The 26,186-nt window shown below is 36.2% G+C and overlaps 1 protein-coding gene across 1 annotated transcript in view; it reads left to right on the forward strand.

The window, feature by feature from the left end:
- DCDC1 (doublecortin domain containing 1) overlaps positions 1 to 21,264 on the forward strand; it is a gene marked incomplete at both ends in the record, with an annotated part of 55,702 nt that extends 34,438 nt beyond the window's left edge. Inside the window, 2 exons of the mRNA XM_080816991.1 lie at positions 669 to 874; positions 21,163 to 21,264. Of these exons, the coding sequence (XP_080673117.1) occupies positions 669 to 874; positions 21,163 to 21,264 (308 nt within the window). The remainder of the gene's footprint in view (positions 1 to 668; positions 875 to 21,162) is intronic.
- Between the last annotated feature and the right edge of the window lie 4,922 nt (positions 21,265 to 26,186).

Here is a 26,186-nt window from a genome sequence, read left to right on the forward strand (position 1 = left end):
TTTCACTCCATTAATATGAGTGGGGGTTTTGAAGCTTAAATTCCTGCACACATCTTTGAAAATGTATAGGTGAAAGTAAACTTAATGCAGAGCTGGTTTTCACTTTTAGTGAAATATTTTGCTTCTCTCACCAAAGATGTCCTAGAAGGCACTTTCATTCTAGTCACAGGAGAAGAATTATGTATAAGGTTACTCTTTGGAGGTCATCATCTTTAAAACAACATGGATAATAAATCATATTAAGGAGGAAAAAAAAGCATTTTCCCAACCCTAAAGAACACAAACGTTCAAGACCCATATTGTTTTATAGTAAGTAAAGGACCTTGGACTCTTTCAGTGGACCCTTTCAGCCCAGTGCATTGGACCAGTGATAGAGGCATGCTAAGGTGAATTTTAATTAGGACTAAATTGTGGTATTACTCTTTCATACCCTGAACATCTGTTCCCTTCAGAAATGATGATTTATGCAGGCTATCAGAGCAGACAGCTTGCTACAGCTTATGTCACGGTTAGTGGGAAGCTGGTGGTAGCATTTCAGAAAACCAGCATCTAAATGGAGACTGGCCAGTGTATATGATATAGGTAAGGGGGGTGGGGAGAGGTATGATGTGTCCATTTCTAGTTTTGAAGCCAAATATTGACTTGACTTTAAAAAAATTCTCTTCTAGACCATCTGTTGTTAATGAAGAAAGTAACTTGGACAATGAATGGGCTGATGCTTCCTACTGATGTTAAAAGACAGAAAACCAAACCTGTTCTTTCTCTTAGAATGAAGGGACTCACTGAGAAGACCTCAGTCCGAATTCTGTTCTTTAAGAATGGCACAGGGCAAGATGGGCATGAGATTACAGTGGGAAAGGAAACAATAAAAAAGGTAACGTTGTATGAAATATTAAAATATAAATTAAATTTCAAAATTTTCATGGCTTTTGAAATGTGTTGGTTTCTTTCTTTTAGATATCAGTGTCAACTAATAAACTGAAATATTAAGAAGGTGTTATAAAGAATGCAAAACTTCAGCTGTTTAGAAGGATGCTTACTGTAGAAACAACATAAATTACCTTAATAAAGCAACAAGACTTCTTTGGCTAACATACAGTTGGCCATTTACCTAGTTAGAAGTTATGCTTACACTTAGAGAACATTCTAGTTGGTTATAATATTTTGTAAAATATTTAGATTGAAGCCAATCTGATCTAGCTTCAAATCTAAAATGTTCTCCTTTTCATTTTTAAAATTATAAGTCTTAGGGGCACCTGGGTGGCTTAGTCAGTTAAGCATCTGCTTTGGGCTTAGGTCATGATCTCAGGGTCCTGGGATGGAACCCCACAACTGGCTCCCTCTCAGTGGGGAACCTGCTTCTCCCTCTCTTTCTGGCCCTCCTTACCACTTATATACTCGTTCTCTCTCAAATAAATAAAATCTTAAAATAATAATAATAATAATAAAAATAAGACCTCGAAGAACCTTTGCTTCTGGAATGAGTAAGTAAAGTGGAAAATAACTAGGATTCCTTTTAAAAGTATCCATATGCATTTTTTAAAAAAGATTTTTATTTATCTGACAGAGAGAGAGATCACAAGTAGGCAGAGAGGCAGGCAGCGAGGGGGAAGCAGGCTCCCTGCTGAGCAGAGAGCCCATGCGGGGCTCGATCCCAGGACCCTGAGACCATGACCTGAGCCGAAGGCAGAGGCCCAACCCACCGAGCCACCCAGGTGCCCAGGCACCCCTTCACATGCATTTTTAAAACCAAATCTAGATGGGTCTAAGAAAAATCATGTAACAATCAAGCAAACTTTAAGAAACAAATTTTGTCATATAAATGCATGTTTTTCAGGGAGTACATGTATTTCACAGATCATCTTTGATCTGACAAAAATATGGAGGAACTAATAGGAGTTTGAAGAAAAAAAATTTTTTTTACAAAGCAGGCTAATAATACCAACTAAAATTTATTAAATATATATTAGAGAGACAGTGAAACATAACCAAACTGTCCAGGTTTTAATCCTGGCTTTGTCATTGAATCTGTGAGACTTTAGACACTTTACCTTCTCTGAGCCTCCATTTCTTTCTTTCTTTCTTTTTTTTTTAAGATTTTATTTATTTATTTGACTGAGATCACAAGTAGGCAGAGAGGCAGGCAGAGAGAGAGAGGGAGAAGCAGGCTCCCTGCTGAGCAAAGAGCCCGATGCGGGGCCGATCCCAGGACCCTGAGATCATAACCTGCGCCAAAGGCAGCTGGTTAACCGACTGAGCCACCCAGGCACCCCATCGAGCCTCCATGTCTTCATCTAAAATATGTGGATAACAATAGTGCCTATCTCACAGAAATGATAGGAAAATTCAGTATGGTTTTATGCATGGAGTGACAGCACCCAGAAAATTCCCAATAAATATATGCCATTCTTATCTTTAGAACTAATAAATACACATCTAATAGAAATTGTTTCGTTTACTAAAGGGAGAGATTTGTTATGAAATCGATAGGTATAAATCATTTTGTTATGCCAGAGTATTTTCAAAATGACTATTGCTTCAAACGGGTGAATAGTTGACTAGATACTGGGAATTGTTCTTATTGAAATATCTATTTCTTCCTCTTATTTTTGTGGTTACTTTATAACCACAACTGGGTAAGTGTTTACTGAAAATCTAAGAAACCAGGTTTTATTTCCTTCTTATCTTAAGATTTGGATTATGAGTAAAACAAGGGATATTACACACCAGAGTAAATTGTTAAGGCAAGTTGTAACATCTTCCCTGGAGATTTTGAAAACTAGAGAAGAGGGACACATCTCTTGGATTGTTAAAATGCAGTCATTCTTGGAGATAGAACCTAGATTAGATAACCTCTTGAGTTACTTGAATCACTGAAGTGATTCAGTTCAATCTTTGTAATTCTATGCCTCGGTGGTAAAACGGGGGTAATAGTCACTCTTAAAGATTACATGTTCTTAGATGAAAGGTTGAGTATAAGTAAAAATGTCACTGCTATTTTGCTCTTTGACTCCAGAGAGATATTTATTTAAAAGTGGATGATCAAGCAATTCTTTAGCTTATTTTTTTCTCCTTACAATTTGTAAAATTTAAAGAATTTTCACAATTTGTAAAACTTAGGACATGACTCACTAATACACATATTTGTACAGTTTTGATTAAATATCACTTTTATTATAGTGTAGGGAATATAGTCAATAATAATAACATTATAACTTGGTGTGATGACAGATGGAAACTATATCATGGCGAGCACTGTGTAATGTATAGAACTGTCAAATCACTATGTTGTACACATGAAACTATATAACATTGTATGTCCACTATACCTCAAATAAAAAATACTTAATAAATAAATACCATTTATACAATCAAGGTAAAGATTAGGAAGCAACAGAATCCTGGCCCTGATTATCAATAGAATTTTTTTTTTAATTTATTTATTTGTTAGAGAGAGAGAGCAAGCGAGCACAGGCAGACAGAGTGGTAGACAGAGGCAGAGGGAGAAGCAGGCTCCCCGCCGAGCAAGGAGCCCGATGTGGGACTTGATCCCAGGACGCTGGGATCATGACCTGAGCCGAAGGCAGCCGCTCAACCAACTGAGCCATCCAGGCGTCCCTATCAATAGAATCTTTTGAAGAGAAAAAATAAGTCTACCTAATTATTTTGTAGATAAAATTTACATTTTGAAAGTTTATTGATAATCACAAGATAATGCCATATTTATAGATTAACTACCGAGTCAGTAATAGGAATAAAAAAGTGGCATTGTCATAGGAGAAACACAAATAATTTTCTCTTTTATGATAAAATATTAGGAATGTCAGGGATTAGAAGCTATTTTTAGATTATTATGAAGTAATAAAAAACTGGAATAGGCTGTAAAAGACTCTAACATGGTGAAGGCTATTGCAGTGGGACAAAGAGAAAATTATTGAAGATGGTGGTAAAGTAAGTTAGTTAAGGCATAAAAGTCCTCTCTGAGCTCAGATGGAGCCATAGGAAAATGACTATATTTTAATTTTAAGTGCCAAATCAGAAGGAAATCCATTTACTTATTTAAAAAGGTTAAGTAATTAAGAAGTTTGACATGAGGGCAAAAGTGATATATTTCTTCACTAAATTTGGGATATCCCAACTATGGCCCATCTCTTTGAAACTTGAATTAGATGGTTTTAGAATTACTGGGTATGGTTTAATAAGAACACAGCACCTGCTACTGTGAGGAATAGGCTAAACATATGTATCCAGGGGTTGAAAAAGGTATTAAGGGGGTGCCGGGGTGGCTCAGTCATTAAGCATCTGCCTTTCTGTCAGGCCATGATCCCAGTGTCCTGGGATCCAGTGCTGCATCAAGCCCCACATCAAGCCCTGCATGGAGCCGTGCCTTGGTCTCCCTGCTCGGTGGGAGGCCTGCTTGTCTCTCTTCCACTCCCTGGGCTTGTGTTCCCTCTCTCTCTGTGTCTGTCTCTCTCTCTATCAAATAAATAAATAAATAATCTTAAGGAAAAAAAAGGTATTAAGAATAATTTGGGGGCACAAGATACAAAGTTAATGGAAAATGAAAAATATCTGCTCCAGATACATAACTTTTTAAGGCTAGCATTGTGGTGGTGGGTAAGTTTTATTTTCCATCAATTATCTCTTGGAGTCCTTGTCAAAGAAGTGACATTAATTGTATCAATTATTTTATTATCTAGAATATCATCTCCTTCATGAGAAATCCTTATTTTTTTCTCAGCACTTAATATTATGTCTTATTTATTTGGTTTTTTGCATGGTTTTGTATGTGCTATCATAAATGGCATGAGATTGCAATGGTGAAGAAGATGATGAAAAAGATAATGAATGAATGAAACAATGAAAAAGTACCCTGTCCCCTTGGTCCAGTTTGAATTGATTGTTCTCTTTAACCTATATTCTGAGATTTCCCTTGACTATCAACCTGGGGATTATCTTTTCCTCTTTTTTTTTTTTTTTTAAGATTTTATTTATTTATTCGACAGACAGAGATCACAAGTAGGCAGAGAGGCAGGCAGAGAGAGAGGAGGAAGCAAGCTCCCCGCCGAGCAGAGAGCCCAATGCGGGGCTCGATCCCAGGACCCTAGGATCATGACCTGAGCCGAAGGCAGAGGCTTTAACCCACTGAGCCACCCAGGCGCCCCTCTTTTCCTCTTTTTTCTGTTGGATTCCTCTCTCCTACTTCTCTAATGCTCCTCTGTCTTCATTTAGTCTATTAGACACATATTCTTGTTGCTTTCTAAGAAAAAGGACATGGGAGATAAGTTTTTTGAGATCTTGGGAAATCATTCTTTCCTCCAAATATTAAAGGTATTGCTCCATTGCTTCTTGTTTCCAGTGTTGCTATTGAGAAGTCTGATACCATACTGATTTCTCATCCTTTGTAGGTGAACTGATTTTAATTTTTTCCCTCCAAAAACATTTAGAATCATTTCTTTGTTCCCAGGATTCAAAAGTTTTTCCAAGATGTATTAGATACTCAGCATGTCTCTTCAGTCTTCAGTCTCACCCTTATCTTTTGAGAAATTTTGTTGATTATTTCTTTGACAATATTTTTTTCTTTTCTTCTTCTGTTCTGATTTTATGGAACTCCTATTTTTATATGTTGGCTCTTCTTTTTTTTTTTTTTTTTTTTAGCATATGTGCTGTGGAAGCGAGCACGTGTTGGCTCTTCTTAACTGAAATTCTAGTTTTCTTATCTGAGTGATTTCCTTATCTTTACCTTCTAACCCAATGAATGTTTTTGTTTCTGCTTCCTTCACTATCTATTTTCTAAGTATTTGGGTTTGTTTTGTTTTGTTTTGTTTTCTGTCTTTCGTGTTTCAGAGTTTTCTTAAAGATGGGTTAATCTTCCATTAGTATTTAAAAGTGAATACTTTCATTAGTATTTAAAGATGGGTTAATCTTCCATTAGTATTTAAAAGTATTTAAAAGACATAAGAATGTCTTACTGAGAGCATTTGGGTGGCTCAGTGGGTTGAACCTCTGTGTTCGGCTCAGGTCATGATCTCGGGGTCCTGGGGACCTAGAATCGAGTCCTGCATCAGTCTCTCTGCTCAACAAGTAGTCTGCTTCCCACCCCCCTGCCTGCCTCTCTGGCTACTTGTGATCTCTCTCTGTCAAATAAACAAAATCTTAAAAAAAAAAAAAAAAAAAAAAAAGAATGTCTTACTGAGGCATGGGTTGCATAGGAAGAGTGTTTTGACTAGGCTTTTTCTTTACCGTGGGGGAGCGGCTAATTCTCGGTGTTTGTCTTTACTCTTGGACTAATCAGTTTCTCCGGCAAAAATCTGCCAGTTTGAGCAATCTCGTAGCCAAGTGGATAAGGGGACTGAGAGTTGTACTTTCAGCATGTAGATTTTCATTTAATGCCCCTCTTTTCAGTAAGCTGCCCTCTTTCTCAGCTCTGCCTGGTGCCTCTGATTTCAGAGTTCCTGTGGTTTAGCTTCAACAGACACCAAATCTCCTGTCTTCTCTTCTGATGGCAAAAGTATAGTTAACTGAATGCTTGGTGTTCAGGGAGGGTTTGGGAACTTAACTGCTTTTTATAGTAATAGTCAACTTATTTTCAGCCTGTTTTTAAGAGTTATCTGATGGCTCCAATTTATGAGAACCTTTCTGGGGTTTTGCAGTACAAAGCAAGTTTACTTCTGCTAGCTTCAGTTTTGAAGTCTCTGGTCTGCTAAATAAATCATTTACTACTTATTTTTCCTCTAGCTCCCAGAATTTTTGTTACTGGGTTCCTTTCTAATTCTCTCCCTTTCTTTTTTAAAATGCCAAGTATCATTCTTTTATGTAACATTGATAAAGCTGATTTTTTTAGGTGAAAAGATAATTCTAATATCTTCTTCCTAGCCCAGTGGATTGTTTTGCCCAGTATGTTGGGGTTTGTACATCTGATTTGGAAAACATAGTATCAATCTACTTGAGTGAAAACAGAATACTTTTTTCCTGTCATCTCTTCAGACATAAGATACTTATTGCAGACAAAGGGCTTTCAGTGTTTCTTCAAGTATGGTCCACAGAACATCTGCATCAAAATCATCTAGACTATGTGTTAAAATTTCAAACTGTTGGCCCTCATTCCAAGCCTATTGAATTAAGAACATCCTGAGTGTGCAGCCTGAGAATCTGAACTTCAACAAATGTGTCCAAATGATTCCTAGCCCCACTAAGTTTGAGAACTCCTGTTCTGGTATTCTAAAACTTCGAATTTATTAATTAATGGAAATCTTCATAGATTCCTTGGCTGCTTTCCTATACTTGTGTTGTGGTTCATGAGAAAGAAATAAGTTGTATGACATAGAAAGCAGGTTATGGGAAATTAGAACACTAGTTTCTAGCTTAGAACTAATGCAGGGAGTTAAATCAGGAAGAGTAAAAATTCTGTAGGTTAGCAGAGGGTAGTCCATGTGGCAACTCTAACTTAGCAGAAATAAATATTCCCTTAGTATTTGTATGTAAACATATTTTATTATAGTGACTTTTCCTTGTTACTTCTAAAAAACAACATGAAGATTGAGAGAATATCTTATATGTGGCAGTCAAGGTATAAATAAATCATGGTATAAATAAATCAAGGTATAAATAAATCAAGAAACCACCCTTAAATCAAAAGAAAATCCAGACTTTTATGATGCTCACATTTGTTAATCTGGAAGATGACTCAGTAAGCCTAAACATAAAAAGCCTTCAAGAAAATATTCAAGTTTAAAATGTATAAGTCAATTGAAAAAAATACAACATAATAGCATTATTATGGAATGTCCACACATAGATCAGTAACTATAACAACAGAGATTTTTCCAATAGTGTGGGCAAAGGAATTTAGAGAACATCTTAAGAGATTCAAAAGGGAGCACCTGGAGTAACAAAATTTGATTAAAGATGCTCACCATGGATTCCGACAGGGGAGGTCATGCATAATTAGTATTTTAGAAGTTCTTTAAAGAGCTTTTTATGATAGATGAGGAAAAACCCATTGATACTATTATTGTTTTAAAAATCAGTCTAGTGTTCAGACCAGGGATTAATATCATATTTTAAGATATGAAAGCTGATTTTTTTAAAATACGGAATTTGATACTGGAGTTTATTTTCAAGAGGCCAATTGTCTTCTATTTATTTTCAACTTCAGTGTTATACAATTGGATTATTTTTGAATCTTATAAATAATTATTTGGTAATCAGAATTTATTTTCTTAAATAAAATCCTAAGTGTGGGGGGCAGGAATGTGAATTTCCTCAGCTGAAATAAAAGCAAATAAGAATTTACAGTTTGCAGATTTGTTTACTTTACAGTAAATACTTAACGACAGATAATCCTTAATATTAAGATCACAGATTTTATGAGATCATCTAATTAACCAACTCAGAAAACTGAAAGTTAGAGAAGTTAGCTGCTCTATCCAAAATGGATCAGTTGGAATGGCTAGGACGAGAACCCATTTTCCTAGTTCAGATTTTTTCCATTATAGGAAAGTGTCACAAATTAGTTTTTTATGACATTTTTAAAAAAAGATTTTATTTATTTATTTGACAGAGAGAGATCACAAGTAGGCAGAGAGGCAGGCAGAGAGAGAAAGAGGGAAGCGGGCTACCCAATGAGCAAAGAACCCGATGCAGGACTCAATCCCAGGACCCCGAGATCATGACCTGAGCTGAAGGCAGTGGCTTAACCCACTGAGCCACCCAGGCGCCCAGTTTTTTATGACATTTTAATTCCTGTGTGTCCTCACTTAAAAATGAGTTAATATAACCATGAAAAATGTGCAATATCTGTTCACAGTCATAACAGAATAACTAGTATCAGAGTAGCCATCGCATTTTAAACAACTGGGATTGGACAAAATATATGAAACAGTGATTTTTAGATATTGCATCATGAGAAGTCAAGCTTGAGAGAGGAAAAGTTGAAGCAAGTCCTACAATGTACCCCATCTTTATACCATAAAACTGGTATAAGGAGAGAAAATCCAAGAAAAGCACAATGGTCTCTACAAGCTGAGGAGAAAGACATCAAAGTAGTAGGAGGTGGAAATGTTGGAATTTTCCATGAAATGCCATAAATTAAGGAATTACTTAGATAATAGTTCCTAAAAGTTGCTTGGGGGGCCCCTTGTATCCTTGGCTAAATATTAAGTTGTTCATGCACAAGGTAAACTCCATAAGGCTTGGTATAAACAACTAACTACCAGGGAAAAAACAACTAATGGAGATGTAAAAAGGAAATAAGGGTAGGAATACATTTGTGTTTTGACATGTCATAGGAGAGAGATTTTATTAAACATGTGGGAAATTCACAAAGATTCCCAAAAAGGTAATCATTGTCCAGGAGAAAAGTCAGTCAATAGAAACAGAGCCCCCAAATAGAATTAACAGTAAAAGACACTTTTTTAAAAAAGATTTTTTAAATTTATTTGAGAGAGAGAATATGCACAAGCAGGGGGAAGGGACAGAGGGAAAGGGAGAAGCAGACTCTCAGCTTAGCAGGGAGCCTGATGTGGAGCTCCATCCCAGGACCCTGGGATCATGACCTGAGCTGAAGGCAGACACTTAACTGACTGAGCCACCCAGGTGCCCTAGTAAAAGACAAAGACAAAATGTAAAAGACATTTCTAAAGCTATTATAAATTTGTGAAGGAATTAAAGAAAAACATGAATATTATATGAAGAGAAATGGAAACTAAAAATATAACCAATGGAAGTTCTAGACCTGAAAAATACAATATCTTTTTTTTTAACAGAACTTTTTTTTTTTTTAAAGATTTTATTTATTTGACAGAGATCACAAGTAGGCAGAGAGGCAGGCAGAGAGAGACAGGAAGGGAAGCAGGCTCCCTGCTGAGCAGAGAGCCCAACGTGGGGCTCGATCCCAGGACCCTGAGATCATGACCTGAGCCGAAGGCAGAGGCTTTAACCCACTGAGCCACCCAGGCACCCCAGAACATTTTTTAATGAAAACTATATTTTTCAAAACAAAAACAATTTCATGAGAAAATACTTTTTAAAATTTATGCAAATCTATTTTATGCTTATCTTATTAGAAGATTCTACATTTAATCTGTTTTGGTATTTTGATTTAATTTTTTAAAATTTTTAAATTAACATATAATGTATTACTAGCCCCAGAGGTATAGGTCTGTGAATCGCCAGGTTTACACTTCACAGCACTCACCATAGCACATACCTTCTCCAATGTCCATAACCCAATCACCCTCTCCCTACCCCCCTCCCCCCAGCAACCCTCAGTTTGTTTTGTGAGATTAAGAGTCTCTTATGGTTTGTCTCCCTCCCGATCCCATCTTGTTTCATTTATTCCTTTCCTTCCCCCCAAACCCCCCATGTTGCTTCTCAACTTCCTCATATCAGGTAGATCATATGATAATTGTCTTTCTCTGATTGATTTATTTCGCTAAGTATAATATCTAGTTCCATCCATGTCATTGCAAATGGCAAGATTTCATTTCTTTTGATGGCTACATAGTATTCCATTGTATAAAAATACAGTACCTTAAAAGGGAGAAAAAAGTCCACCAGATGGATTTAACAGCAGATTAGACATTAGAGAAGAAAAGATCAGTGAACTTTAAGACAGGGCAATAAAAGCTATCCAAACTGAAGTATAGAGAAGAAAAAGGAAAAGACTGAAAAAAGGTGTCCTTTGAAGAGTCAGTATCATTTCTGTGCCCTACAGCAGCCAAAGTGCTTTAAAGCCTTTCCATGCTGTGTAGTTTGCATACACCTATCCCAGTGAAGGGGAGGGAGAAGTGTTGCAAGAAGATCCATTCTGTACTTCGCTGAGAAAGGCAAAGGGCCTTCCATGAAGGACAAAATTTACAGAATGGGTGTGTGGGAGAGAAAAAAATACTGTAGATTTTTAAAGTGCATCTGCACAACCCACAGCCTTCTCCCCAGTAGGTTAACTCTGCATTTTTACAGTGTAGCGTGTGTGTAGATTTGGGCCCTTACTGGTGTATTATTTGGGAGTGGGAGGGATAGAGGTGGGAAGGACCAGAGAAGGGTCGGATCATTTTTGTTAAATTTGGAGTCCGAATGGGGAAATGGTGAAGCAATGAATAAACTAATGGTGTGTCTAGAATATTTTATTTTTTTTTTTAAAGATTTTATTTATTTATTTGACAGACAGAGATAACAAGTAGGCAGAGAGGCAGGCGGAGAGGGAGGAGAGGAGGCAGGATCCCCACTGAGCAGAGAGCCCAATGCGGGGCTTGATCCCAGGACCCTGGGATCATGACCTGAGCCGAAGGCAGAGGCTTTAACCCACTGAGCCACCCAGGCACCCCAATATTTTATCTTTTAAAAAAAGTTATTGGCAACTTAAATGAAGGCTGTGAGAGACTATTTAAAAGCTGCGAATGCCTGAAATTTTTAAGCCCAGGTGTTCCCTGCCTGAGCTTAATGCTGTTTCCAGTAAAGAACTAGTCCAGTTAATAAGTTACCAAAGTTGCCATTTTGGGGATGGAAACTGTTTGAAGTGGGAAAATCTTATTGGAGCATATACATGGGCAGGTGGTTCTGCCTACCCTAAGAGCAAGCAGCAAGGGCCCCTGGTCTTAGAGTAGAAAACTCCTGAAGCCTGTTCTTTGAACTTTGAACTCTGAAATCATTTTTGATGGCAGGATTTAGTCACTAACAGTGCAGGTTCACTAAATCACTTCAAGATTTGAATCATTTCAAAAGCCCTGGTCTCAGAAGTTTAAACTTTCATACTGGAGCAGTGGTTCACTTTAAAACATAAAAGAAAACTTTTTTTTTTTTTAAATCCTAAGAATTAACTAATACCCAAAATGCTGTCTTGAATCATGATATCATTAGTTCTTGACATCATCTAGGTCTGCATCTACAACTTCCATTGTAAAATCTTTTTAGGCACATGTTAGGTTTCTGCGAAAACTTGGTTTAAATGTAAACTTACTACTACATTGTTATTTTTTGACTTAATGAAACTATAGAATTATAATCCTTAAGAAAAACAAAAACAAAAACAAATGAGTGACAAATTGTGCTATATCCATACCAAGGAATACTCTTCAGCAATAAAAAGGAACACATATTGTGGTAAATGAAAGAAGCCAGATACAAAACAATACTCACTATATGATTCCATTTATGTGAAATTGTAGAACAGATAAAACTTCTCTAGTGAAATACAGGGATTCATGTTTTCCTGGGGCCAGCTGTACTGAATAGTGATTGGGAAAGAGCATGAGGAATTTGGGAGAGTAAAGGAAATATTCTATATCTTGATCGTGGTGGTGGTGGTTACACAGACACACTTTTTTCTTTTTTTAAAGATTTTTTTACTTATTTGACAGAGAGAGTGAGAGAGCACAAGCAGGGGGAGAGGAAGAGGGAGAAGCAGGCTCCTCGCTGAGCAGGAAGCCTGACACAGGATTTGATCCTAGAGACCCTGGGATAATGACCTGAGCCGAAGGCAGATGCTTTACCAACTGAGCCAACCCAGGTGCCTCAGATACATTTTTTTCTACCTGCATTAATCTGTACACTTAAAATAGGCACAGCTTATTTCATGTAAATTGTACATTAAAATAATAGTTTTAAAAAGGAAATAATAGGGCACCTGGGTGGCTCAGTGGGGTAAGCCTCTGCCTTTGGCTCAGGTCATGATCTCAGGGTCTTGGGATCGAGTCCCGCATCGGTCTCTCTGCTCGGCAGGGAGCCTGCTTCCTTCTCTCTCTCTCTGCCTGCCTCTCTGCCTATTTGTGATCTCCTTTTGTCAAATAGATAAATAAAAATCTTAAAAAAACCCCACTTTTTAAAAAAAGGAAATAATAGTATGTTTGGCATTATTAACATTTTAAAGTAATCTGGGCTATTTATTTTAAGAAGAGATCAATTAAGTATAGAATATCCAAAGAGTATATTTTAATAGATTACTTGGAAAATCTCCTCTGGTTATCTACTTCCCATTCACATTTTAATAATAAAATGCCAGAACACCTACATTTCAAATTCACCAGAAATAATTGCTTTTACAAATCATAGTGATATTCATTATTAGTAAGAGCAAATAACTAGATTTGGCATGCATTCTTTCATCCAGTTTTATGAGAAAAAGACAAATAACTGGCCAATAAATTTATTTCCAGAATTTATTCAGAAAAGTACCTTTAAGTTATTTAATAAGATGGGTACAAATTCATCCCAATCTCCTGGCATCTTCAGGTTGAAATAATGATCATAATTTTTATTGTAAGTCATTATAAAATCTTGGTCTTAGCAGAGAATTATGCTTAGTACATTTTATTACATTTTAATTCTTTGAAGATTCACAATGTATTTGACAGTCTTTCAGTTAGCAAAAAAATCTATAAAAACAGATTCCCTTTCTCAAAGTATTCATGATACTTCTACTGAACAAGTATAATTATTTGCCAAAGGTGAAATATTTTTAGTAATCCAATGAATTATTTTCATAATTATCTATTAATTTTCACTATTTTCAGCTTGTTAAAATTTCTTTTAAAATTCTTCTCTGGGTTTTCAATGATTTTTCTTCTTAGGTTTATATAGTGAATACTGTTGTAATCTATTTGCTGTACAAATATCCATTGAGTTAGTTGAAACAGTGTTCCTCATTTGAGGAAGCTGGGCCAAAAAAAATCTTTTTTCTATTAGTTAGGATGATAACTGCTAATAGCAGAATCCTGATTTAAACAGATTTAAGCAAAAAGGAAGCAAGAAATCCAGGAGTAGGATAGTTTTAATTTTTTTATTTATTTGTTAGAGAGAGAGCGAGCGAGCACAGGCAGACAGAGTGGTAGGCAGAGGCAGAGGGAGAAGCAGGCTCCCCGCGGAGCAAGGAGCCCGATGTGGGACTCGATCCCAGGACGCTGGGATCATGACCTGAGCCGAAGGCAGCTGCCTAACCAACTGAGCCACCCAGGCGTCCCAGTAGGATAGTTTTAAAAAAGCATAGCATGATAGGACTCTAGTTAGATTTTTTTTTTTTTTTTTTTTAGTTTTATTTGTTTAAGTAATCTCTACATCCAACAAGGGACTTGAACTCATGACCCTAAGATCAAGAGTCTCTTGCTGTCACAACTAAGCCAGCCAGGTACCCCCCCAGTGATGTTATTTTTAATTTTCTGGATTTTATGCTCCTTCATATGTTGGTAACAGGCCAGGTACACAGCCTGGTACAATTTTGACCAGTGGCAGAAAAAGACTATCTATTCCTTATGAATGATGAAGCCTTTCCCAGAAGCCCTTTCTCATGTCTCATTGGCAGAACTAGATTGTGCTTACTCCCAAACTGACAAGAGGCATAGGACAACCATGATTGACCTAGATCAATGAAGGTAACTGTAGCTTACCTCAAGTCCAAAGCTGTAAGTGAACCTCTAAACAAAATCAGGACAGCAAGGATGAGGCAAAAAATGAATATTGGGTAGGCCACTAAGAGAATTACTATGAATGTAAGGAGATTTTCTTATTTCCTAAGGTCAGTGTAAGGTTTGGGCAGTATCGAGGGACCATGGAGTTTGGTAACTATGAATAATAGTAATGCTGATGTGGTCATTTGTGTGATTTTTTTAATATTTAAAATTGTACAAATTATTCTTAGCCCTTAGGCCATATAGAAACAGGTTGTGGCCAGAATTAGCCCACACTGTGTAGGCTGCTGACCCTTGCCACAGAAGACCTTTTGAAAACAGTTTACAGGGAAGTGTAAATCAGGGCTTATACTTCTGAATGTAAACATGTAAAAACATGTCTTTGAGGAGAAGGGCCTTGTTGGATCTAATGGCTTGTCGATTTGGCTCACTTGGCCATGGGTGATACTGAGTTCTTTCACTTGGACTGGGATAGGGGCATTCCAAACCCAGAGGTTCTAGACTGTGTAACCATACCACCTCCATGGTAGCCATTCCAGAAACGGCAAGCTTTGCACCAGATATGCTGATGGTTAGAGGTAACTCCCAGAACCATTAACAGATTAAATGAAAAAGAGTTTGTAGAAAATCTCTTCCCAACTGCTTGTCAAAAGCATGGTTTTACAGCATGATGGCTTTAAATTTCAGTATCAGAAGGAACCTAGGCTGGGAGAAATTAACAAAATGTGAATTTGTAAAAATAATATTTTAACAAGTTTAACAGGTACAGATGAGTGGAAATGGTATTTTAATTAACCTTAATATTACAGCAAGATGACACTGTTAAATAATTGTGAATTATAAGAATGACCTGACAAGTAGTGGCTTCATTTCAGGGCTTTTGACAGAAATTTATATTGATACTAATTCATACCACTAATAATTTACTCTGAGAAAATGATTCCTGAAGGTTGGCTTAAACGCTCTAAGGATCTTTCATCCTGAAAGTAGGAGAGAATGACAGTGTTGCTGATGCATTATTAATTTCTAGTATCTGGTTTTCTAATCCTGGCTTTTAAACTCATTTAACTCTTAAAATTCGGTTTACAAAAACATTTTTACTGGTATTTTGGCACAATGAAAAGAGGGATCTTAGAGTTAGAAAGCTGTGTAATTTTACTTGACTGATTTTTTTTTAAACACAAAGACAACACTATTTGAAATAATTTTTTAAATCATTGAAATTTTAGTTGAAATAAATGGGACCATCTTTAAATAGCTCACATTTTGCTTAGTTTAATTGGGAAATTATAACTTTGGAGAAGGATATTTAGATATTTGAATCTTCACTAGTAACTAGAGAATATAATTTGTACCAAAGGTCTTCACTGAACTTTTAAGAAATAGATGTGTAATATTAAGAAATTGAGCACTAAACATAAAGAATGGAAAGATCAAGAACATGGGGAACCAAAGGAGGAGGCTCTATGAGACCAAACATAGATTGTTAATAGTGTTGAGAGAGACTGACTAAGGAAGAACGTGTACTGAATTGTCTCCTGTTAATATTTCTGACAAGGAGGGTGGTGGTGGTGGTAAAAGGATAATCCCTGGAGACAAAGTCACATGGAATAAAGTGACCAATAGGAGAATTTTGCTAGTCAGAGGTGAACTGTGTCAGTAAAGTATCTTTAAAAACACAAGGGTGGATCCCATGCCCATGTCAGGAAGTATGTTTCACTCCCCTTTCTGTCTAAAGTTACAGACAAAACTCCAATTTCTTCTGATAACTTCTCTCTTCTATTTTGAATATTACTGTACAAGCATTTTTAGTAAAGGTTCCAGCCCATGGATAGGAATCCAAGGTGAGCTTATGTGTAGTAATCGCTAAAGAAATTAACCCAAAAGAGTGGGAAGGAAGGCGAGAAGAGTGACATTTGGAGTCACCAGCGTTATTACCTTTTTTTATTGGGTGACAAGGACCAGTCCCAGCCATGGGTCTATTCCAGCTTAGATATTCAGTCAGGAACTGAACTCCTGCACTGATATGCTCCAAATAGGCAGATTGGAGGTCATAGATTTGCTCCACATGACAGAGTTTATAATCATTTGTGAAATACATTGCAAGAACATTGTTATTTAGGTAAAACACTGATAGTGTGAATATTTTCATCATCAGTTAGAGGGTTTGAGATTATTCTTGTAACTTCAGTCTTAGTCATAAACAGATATGCCTTCCCGATTTTGAGAAAAAGTAGCAATACATTTCTGAAAGATTGCCCCAAATTGGATTGCAGCTAGCATGCAAGAAACACACACAATTCTGTGAATACCTATGCGACTCTGTGGCTCATGAGAACATTATTGGTCATGTGTGGGGTAGAATAAAGGCTGAGAACCTCCGATGTAATCCAGTAAAGGCCAATTTGTCAAAATAAGTTAGTCAATTAGATATTTGCCTTTTATTTTATTTTTTTTAAAGGTTTGTTTGTTTGTTTTAAGATTTTATTTATTTATTTGACAGACAGAGATCACAAGTAGGCAGAGAGGCAGGCAGAGAGAGAGAGGGAGAAGCGGGCTTCCTGCTGAGCAGAGAGCCCGATGTGGGGCTCAATCCCAGGACCCTGGGATCATGACCCAGGTTGTAGGCAGAGGCTTTAACCCACTGAGCCACCCAGGTGCCCCGATATTTGCCTTTTAAATGCAACACACATCACTTGATACAGCAATTAGATAAAGCAAATTAGTCACAATGTTTGAAAGTTGTTCTCCAGACTGAAAGGAAAGTACAACTTTGTCTTTATATACACATGAAGCTCTTTAAATATGTTTGTTGTCACAAAGAAAATGAGTTGGTTGGGCTAGGACTAGGATTACAGTTTCCAATTTTAAAGTAGGGATGGGGCGCCTGGGTGGCTCCTCAGGTGGTTAAGCATCAGACTTTTGATTTGGGCTCAGGTCATGATCTCAGGGTCATGGATCCAGCCCAGAGTTGGCCTTACCCCTCTCTGTTCTGCTTGAGATTCTCGCTCTCGCCCTCTACCCCTCCCCCCACTCAGGCTCACATGCTCTCTCTCTATTTCTCTCTAAAAATAAGTAAATAAATCTTTAAGGTAAGGATAAAATTGGGCAGAACTGAAGGAAGGGTGTTAACAGCAATGGAAAGATATTCTTTTTATTTTGTAATCATGTAATCCACATTATCTTTCAATAGTTTTAGGTTACACAAAAGCAGTAGTACATTATAGCCATTAATAGTGAAAATAGAAGACAATGTATTTTCAATTTGGATTTAGAATGTATTATATACTTTTAAAAAAAGATTTAATTTAATTTAATTATTTTATTTTATTTTATTTTATTTATTTAAGTCTGCTCCATGCCCAGCATGGAGCCCAAAGTAGGGCTTGAACTTACAACCCTGAGATCAAGACCTGGCGCTAAGACCAAGAGTTGGACACTTAACTGACTGAGCCACCCCAGTGCTATTATTAAGTATTCTCTAAACCCATTGTGGGGCTTGAACTCACAATTCCAAGATCAAGAGTTGCATGTCCTACCAACTAAGCCACCCAGGCACCGTTACCATATACTTATAAATGGATATAGTGATTCATGTTTTGGGAGTCACTTTCAAAAACCTAATAAAACTTGCATGAGGTTACCTGATACTCCCCAGCACACTTTGTTACTTTATTTTTTCTCATGCTGTGAGTAGAACTTTCCCTCTAACTGATGCATGTTTAAGTCTTCACTGATGTTGAAAAGGTCATTGTTACAAGGGCTATAACAAGACAGATCAAAGTATTAAAATATTGAGATAACAGGGGCACCTGGGTGGCTCAGTTGGTTGAACATCTGACTCTTGATTTCAGCTGGGGTTGTGATCTCAGGGTCGTGGGATCAAGCCCCATTTGGGCTCCATGCTGGGTGTGGGGTCTGCTTAGGATTCTCTCTCTCCCTCTGTTCTTCCCCCTGCTCACTCTCTATTTCTCTAAAATAAATAAATCTTAAAATAAAATAAAATATTAGAGAAAACAACTTTACAATATTAGAAATCATTGAAAGAATTTCTTGAATTTCAGACTTATGGGAAACCTTGAAATGTGGTTTATTAATTTCACTTTTTTGTACCCAAACAACCTAAGTTATCAAGGTGAACTGTCATCAGACAATATAATTGATTTTAGGACACTGGGAAATAATTTAAAACCCAAAGAAAGTACCTTAAGACCTAATTTATTTATTTTTATTTATTTTTATTTTTAATTAAAGTATAGTCAACATATTTCAGTTGGACAGCATAGTGATTCGACAGTTATATACATTACAAAATGCTTACCACGATAAGCATATGCTATCTGTCACCATACAATGTTATTATAATAGTATTAACTTATATCCTATGCTGTACTTTTCATTCCTGTGGGCTTACTTATTTTATAACTGGAAGTTTGGACCCCTTAGTTTCCTTTACCTATTTTGCCCATCTGTCCACCTCTCTCCCCTTGAGCAACCCCTAGTTTGTTCTCTATATTCATAAATGTGTTTCTCTTTGTTATTGTTGTTGTTTGTTTGTTATTTGTTTTTTATTCTAGATTCCACATATAAGTGAAATTATATATAATTGTCTTTGTCTGTCTGACTTATTTTGCTTAGTATAATACCCATTAGTCCACCCATGTTGTTAGGAATGGCAAGATTTCATTCTTTTTTATGGCTGAGTAATATTTCATTGTATATACATGCATTCTATATATATATGCTTATCCATTCATCTATTAATGGATACTTGGGTTGCTTCTGTATCTTGTATCTGTATCTTGGCTTCTGGATAATGCTGCAATAAACATAGGGGTGCATATAACTTTTTAAATTCATGTTTTCATTTTCCTTGGGTGCATACTCAGAAGTGGAATTACTAGATTGTATGGTACTTATATTTTTAGTTTTTTGAGGAATCCGTACTGTCTTCCAATTTACATTGCACCAGATTACATTTCCACAAATAGCGTGCAAAAGTTTCCTTTTCCCCACATCCCTGCCAGCACTTGTTATGTATTGTCTTTTTCGGTACTATTCATTCTGACTGCTCTTAGGTAATATCTCCTTGTGGTTTTGATTTGCATTTCCCTGATGATTAGTGATGTGGCATCTTTTCATGTGTCTGTGGTCATCTATATATCTTCTTGAGCAAAACATCTGTTCAGGTCCTCTGCCCATTTTAATTGGATTATTTGGGTTTTTTGGAGTGTTCACTTGTATGAATTCTTTATATATTTTGGATATTAGCCAGTTACTGGAAATACCTTTGCAAAGATCTTTTCCCATTCAGTGTGTTGCCTTTTCATTTTGCTGATGGTTTCCTTCACCGTATCAAAGCTTTTTAGTTTGTTGTAGTCCCAGTTGTTTATTTTTCCTTTGTTTCCCTTACCTGAGGAGACATATCTAGAAATATTTTGCTAAAGTTAATGTCCAAGAGGTTACTGTCTCTGTTTTCTTTTGGGAGTTTTATGGCTTCAGGTCTTATAGTTAGGTCTTTACTCCATTTTGAGTTTTATATTTTTTGTGTATGGTATAAGAAAGTGGTCCATTTTCATTCTTTTACATGTAGCTGTCCAGTTTCCCCAGTACATGTATTGAAGAGACTATCTTTCCCCCATTTTATATTTTTGCCTCCTTTGTCATAAATTGACCATCTAAGTGTGGGATTATTTCTGGGTTCTCAACTCTGTTCCATTAGTCTGTGTGTCTGTTTTTGCACCAGTACCCTGCTATTTTGGTTATTTTAGTTTTGTGATATAGTTTAATGAGGGAGTGTGATACCTCCAGCTTTGTTCTTCCCTTTCAAGACTGCTTTGACTATTCTAGGTCTTCTGTGGTTCTATACAAATTTTACAATTATTTGTTCTAGTTCTGTGAAAAATACTACTGGTATTCTGATAAGGATTGTATTGAATCTATAGATTGTTTTGGGTAGTATGGGCATTTTAACATTAATTCTTCCATTCCATTGATATGGTATATCTTTCCATTTATTTGTGTTAAGACCAAATTTAAAGGTAATATGCTTTCATTGTAAATTAATGAAAAATATAGAAAATAGCAAGAATAATGTCAAAATTTCCTATAAGTCTAGCATTTATTAAATATAGTGTAACCGCTTTTTAATATTCAATGCATCTTTTTTCTTTTTTATTAATATTTTTTTATATGTTTTGTTTTATTTTTATTTTATTTTTTTTTAAGTAAGCTCTTCACCTAGTGTGGGGCTTGACATCATGACTCTGAGATCAAGAGTTGCATGCTCCACTGACTGAGCCAGCCAGACGCCCTTGTTTGTGTGTTTTTATTTTTTAATTTTTATTTATTTATTTATTTTTTAAAAGATTTTATTTATTTATTTGACAGACAGAGATCACAAGTAGGCAGAGAGGCAGGCAGGGAGAGAGGAGGAAGCAGGCTCCCCGTTGAGCAGAGAGCCCAATGCGGGGCTCGATCCCAGGACCCTGGGATCATAACCTGAGCTGAAGGCAGAGGCTTTAACCCACTGAGCCACCCAGGCGCCCCTGTTTGTGTGTTTTTAAAGTAAAATTGTGATCTAATAATTTTAATTGTTTTTTTTCTTTTCATATATTAGAAACATTTTCTAAATCATCAAATATTATTTTATGGTATAATTTTTATAGCCATTTAGTATAGAAAGGACTTTAAATGTTTATTTGATTCAGCCAGAGCTTACTGTAATAAATTACTTATAGTTTTTTCCCTCCCTGGGTAGGTTTTAGATACTTGCACAATGAGAATGAACCTAAATTCACCAGCCAGATATCTTTATGATTGGTATGGCAGAACAATTAAAGATATTTCAAAAGGTAAGTGACAAAAATTTTATAAACTCTAACATTTCAAAAGGTACTTACATAATTTTGTTTTTATTTTATGTATTTAAAAGGTAAACAGCTATAATAAAAGTTTAGTTTTAACATGGATAAATATGTCATTCTTATACAAAAGGGAATTATGAAAGGGATTAAGTTTTGAGGAATCTTTATTTTAGCATGTGTTGGTCCATTTGGTCATCTATCACAAAAATACATTGGCTGGGAGACTTGAACAACAATTTATTTCTTATGGATATGAAGTCCAAGTCCAAGATCAAGGCCCTGGCAGATTCATTGTCTGTTGAGGGCCCCTTAACTGATTCATAGATTGCTATCTTCTCACTTTGTACTTATTGGTAGTAAGGGCAAGAGTGCCCTCTGGGGTCTCTTGTATAAGGACACTAATTCCATTCAGGAGGGCTCTATCCTTGGACGCAATTACCTCCAAATACCATCACATTAGCTTTTAACATTTGAAATCTGGGGGGACATAAACATTCAGCCTATAGCACAGCTCAAGTTTAGGTTTAAAAAAAATGAGTATTTTAACTTTAGTAAGCCATCACTTAATAAACAAAAGCAACCGATAAATTTTCATAATTTAACAGGCATTTTCTATGGTATACAGCTTTCAGAAGAGAAAACAGAAATCATACTGCTGTGTTCTCAGATAAAAATGTTTTTAATTGTTTTGGTTAACTTCTAGAGGTTTTCAAAAGTTATGGAATGTGTTTTAAAACAATTTCATTGCATGTCTTTGTCAAAATATGAGAACTCCATCTGTTTGCTAGTCTCTAAAAGCAAAAATACCATGAATTCCATATTGTACTGCTATTAAATTACTATTAGTAGTAACTGCTACTATTTATTTTTTACTTTTTAAAATTTACTTTTTATTGCTTTAGTTGTAATTACTATTACTTTAGTAGTGTTACTATTAGTACTACCAAATGTACTACTGTTATGATCCTATCACTTCCTTTAAGTCTTAACTCCATATGCCTGAAGAGGGCCAAAATATTAAGTGGCATACTTAAACTGCAAGGCTAGATCCAGAAAGCTTTAAGTTTTTTTAAGGATATGGTTATACTGAGTACCTACATTTGTTTCTAATATCCTTGCTTATACTGTATTAAAGCAAACCATTACTGACTTTATCATTTTAATACTCCAAGTGTCTACTATTATATTTTGATACTTATTGTTATAACTTTTAAATTTTTTCTGCCAGGGATTATATGTGTGTTTGTGTATTTAGAAAGTGAATAAATTGTTTCTTGGTCGTTTTTAATTGTTTGTGTTAGATATGGTAATTATTTTTCATTTTATTAGGAGTTTTTATCTGAAGATTTCAAAACTTCTGTAGACATACCAATTAACTAGCTCGTTATGTACCTGTAAGACATATGTAACACAGAGCATACTTCCTTATGGTCTTTTTTAAGGGGAGGATACAGAGGGTATCATTATGGAAGTTTATTTCTTCTTTCTTGCATTCCCGCTGAGCACACTGGCTAAAATGATCTATATAATCAACAATATTATATAATTGGGGCACCTGGGTGGCTCAGTGGGTTAAGCCTCTGCCTTCAGCTCAGGTCATGATCTCAGAGTTCTGGAATCGAGCCCCACATCAGGCTCTCTGCTCAGCAGGGACCTGCTTTCCCCTCTCTCTCTCTGCCTGCTTCTCTGCCCACTTGTGATCTGTCTGTCAAATAAATAAAGAAAATCTTTGGAAAAAAAAAACATTATTATATAATCACTCTTAAACTTGCATTAACAAAATAAATAACTAACACATTTTCTTAAGATCCTATCTAGCTTTGAATTATTTCCAGCTCATCAGGAATTAAAAAATTATATTTGAATAAGCTGTTAGAATTAAAACTATAAGGAACCCTGGTTAAAGGGAAAGATTTATATTTAGAAAGTTGATTTTTTTCCCCTCCCAAATGCAGTATAACAGAATTACTTATTGAAACATAAAAGCTCTGACTCTGAGGTGTGATGCTTCATGGATGCCGGAGGCATTCAGATTTGTGCCTCATGCTTCACGTGTCCCAGAAGTGTGCTATTATCACATTTTAATGCATGCCTTGCCCTGTGTTTTTGCATACTTATAAAAGCTTATGCCAGCTGAAATTAGCCTATGCAACTACTAACATGTGGAAGCATAACAAGTTCACTAGACTTAACATACTCAAAAAGCTAATCCTGTTGGAGGAACTTCCAGTCTGTAGCACCCTAGTCACTTAACATTAAATTTTTGCATTTCTTTTTTCTTTGTTTGTTAGTATAATTTGTGCATCAAATGATTGAAGTTCCTAAACTTTTATATTTGATGGTCTTCTGAACTTCAGCTTGGAAAAAGGTCAAATGTTATGTGAAAGTTACCTTTTAATTTAAATAATCACTAATACTCTCATTTGATGTGTGACTCTTGTTGTTTGCTTGTTTTATGTCAGATCCAAAAATCATGTCTAATGTTAAGATCAAGGAATGACTTTTTCTTTATAAAGACAGATTAGAAGTGTAATTGTACCAAGGACTAAAAAGTAAAAGATACACAAAATGCTTCTATTTTAGAATCAAATATACTTCGACAGTTTTCTTCCTGTGCTGTGAGAAATGAGCACAATTGACCTAACACTAAACTTCACTCAACTTTTTACTTTATCAAGTCTAGTGAAACCCTTAAAAACCCATGGGATTTGAAAATTGTTTATGTTTTTAGATTTCCAAACCATAGAAGATTTTAGCAAAGAAATGTATATTGTTGTGTGTGGAAAAGTTCTTTAGTTATGTCTCCTACAAAGATCTATTCTTTCTAAGGTAAAAGAGAACTATCCACACTGTAAAGATACCATATTCCTATGTGTGGTCAACATGTTATGCTAATACAGCATTTCTGCTAGAACATAATGCAAAAAATGCATTCTGCAGAATCACTCCCATCAAAATTACAAGGCAATGAAAATAATAGTGTTGAGGAAAATCATTCAAAATCTATGCACCTTTAAAACCAGAATACTAGCTTAAATAATAATTATTAACTTAGGAGATACTGTAAACAGCCTGGATAGGTGTCTTAGAGTACCGCTTCAGAGAATAGTAAAGCTGCACAAAAACAGTAGAGGCTGAGACAATGCAGATGGAATCAACTGGAGGGTTGAGCCAGTGGGGCTTCCTTTAAGGAAGGCACAGGAGGAAGCAAAACTCCCACAGAGTCCTGCAAGAAACCCCAGTGCTGCAGCCAAGATAAAATCTTTTTTCTTTCCTGGCAAAGAATAGAATTCTACTCCTTCTCAGTTGGCCTCCTTTGCCTAGGAAAAGGCCTCCTTTGCCTAGGCAAAAGCACATATTCACTAACCAAACTTCTATATTGCATGGACATCCTTCCCCTATTGAGCTATATGGTATTACAGAAGCACATGACAGTGGTAGCACACATGTAGCTAGCGTCACATTTGGTAGATTTTTTTTAATAACACCCTCATTCCCCCTAATATTTCCTAACTTTTTGTTCTCTTAGCTTCTTTGGCTTAATTATTCCATTATGGTGAACCAGAGAAGTCACTCTCTCTCGAGGACCTTAAGTCTCTTAGGACCTATTATTCCAGTAACCAAACCTTGCTCCTGAGTAGAACCTTCTAGATTCTGGTGGGTAATATGAAATTTACACTAGAAGATTCTGAAATGACTTAGAAAATAATTAAATTGGCTCCAAGGCCATGCTTTGAACACTGAATGTTCATTTCCTATTCCGTTCCTCACCCCAAATTATATGTAGTAGCACTGTACAAAATAGCTATTTTCTGACACGTTCTTCGGAGATTCTATAATGCAATGAGATCAAATGACAGGATTAACGTATTTCAATCACAAAATTCCAAAAACATACCCTGAACTTGAATGTTAACTCTTGTCCATTATGGAATTTTTGTGAAGAAATTAAAGTCAAAGAATAAAATTCCAAAGAAATGAAAATCCCAAGTTTTTACATTCACACAGAAGTGAATTCCAAAATCAACTAATCTTACCTCTGTGAGTTAAAATCCAATAAAAGTTCCAACTCCTCAAGTTGAAATTCAAAGAAATTAAAGTCCTCAATTTTTATTCTTCCCTGTGTCAGCCAGATGACTTCTGGATGCCTAGTTTGAACTAGAATTCCTCCAGCAACTACCTTCTGGGCTCCTGCCGTGGTTGTCATCCCTTAGGACCTGAGAAGTTGAATTAAGTCTACACCAACTTTCTCATGCACCCTAATTCCAGTGAAACTGAAAGGTGATCATAACATCAGCTTCATACCCAGTACATTCAGAGCAGAAGCCAACATCCAATTTCTAATGTGGCCATTCTAAGCAAAATGATGTTTGTAGGGTCCTATGTTTGGCATGATCCAGACCTATGTGACCGTTGCCAAACATCGTAATATTCTTTTCCCTCTAAGTCCCATGTTCCTGAACCCCATATTGAACTGAGGGTAAGCCCTCTCTGGTGGCAAAGCATCCATCTTGCCTCAGGAGCAATAATTTCAATCCTGGCTCATAACAGCTGCTGTCATGGCCTCTGTCTATGGAATCATTTAAGCCAAAAAACCCTACTTTGTGAACACAGCTTCCTCCTCATCTTCGTATCAGTTCCCATTAGAAAGTAACTTTGCTCCATGGATTTCTGATTTGAAGTGGCTGTTTTATGTTTCTGACGCTCATGGTCTTAGTATTCAGTGAGGACTAGCATAATGTCATTTCCTCTCGTAGACAGGGTCTTTGCTCAGTTTTTGGGTGCTTCTGGTCTTAACATTTCTATCCCCTCTTTCTACAGTATTTAGGATTTCTCTACAATTCCAATTCCTTTCAGAAAGGTTTCCCTTCTCTAACAGGCACCGGCTGTATTGCTTGCTGCAGTGGACTTCTTTCTT

The sequence above is a fragment of the Martes martes genome, assembly GCF_963455335.1.
Source record: "Martes martes genome assembly, chromosome: 10".
Lineage (NCBI taxonomy): Eukaryota > Metazoa > Chordata > Mammalia > Carnivora > Mustelidae > Martes > Martes martes.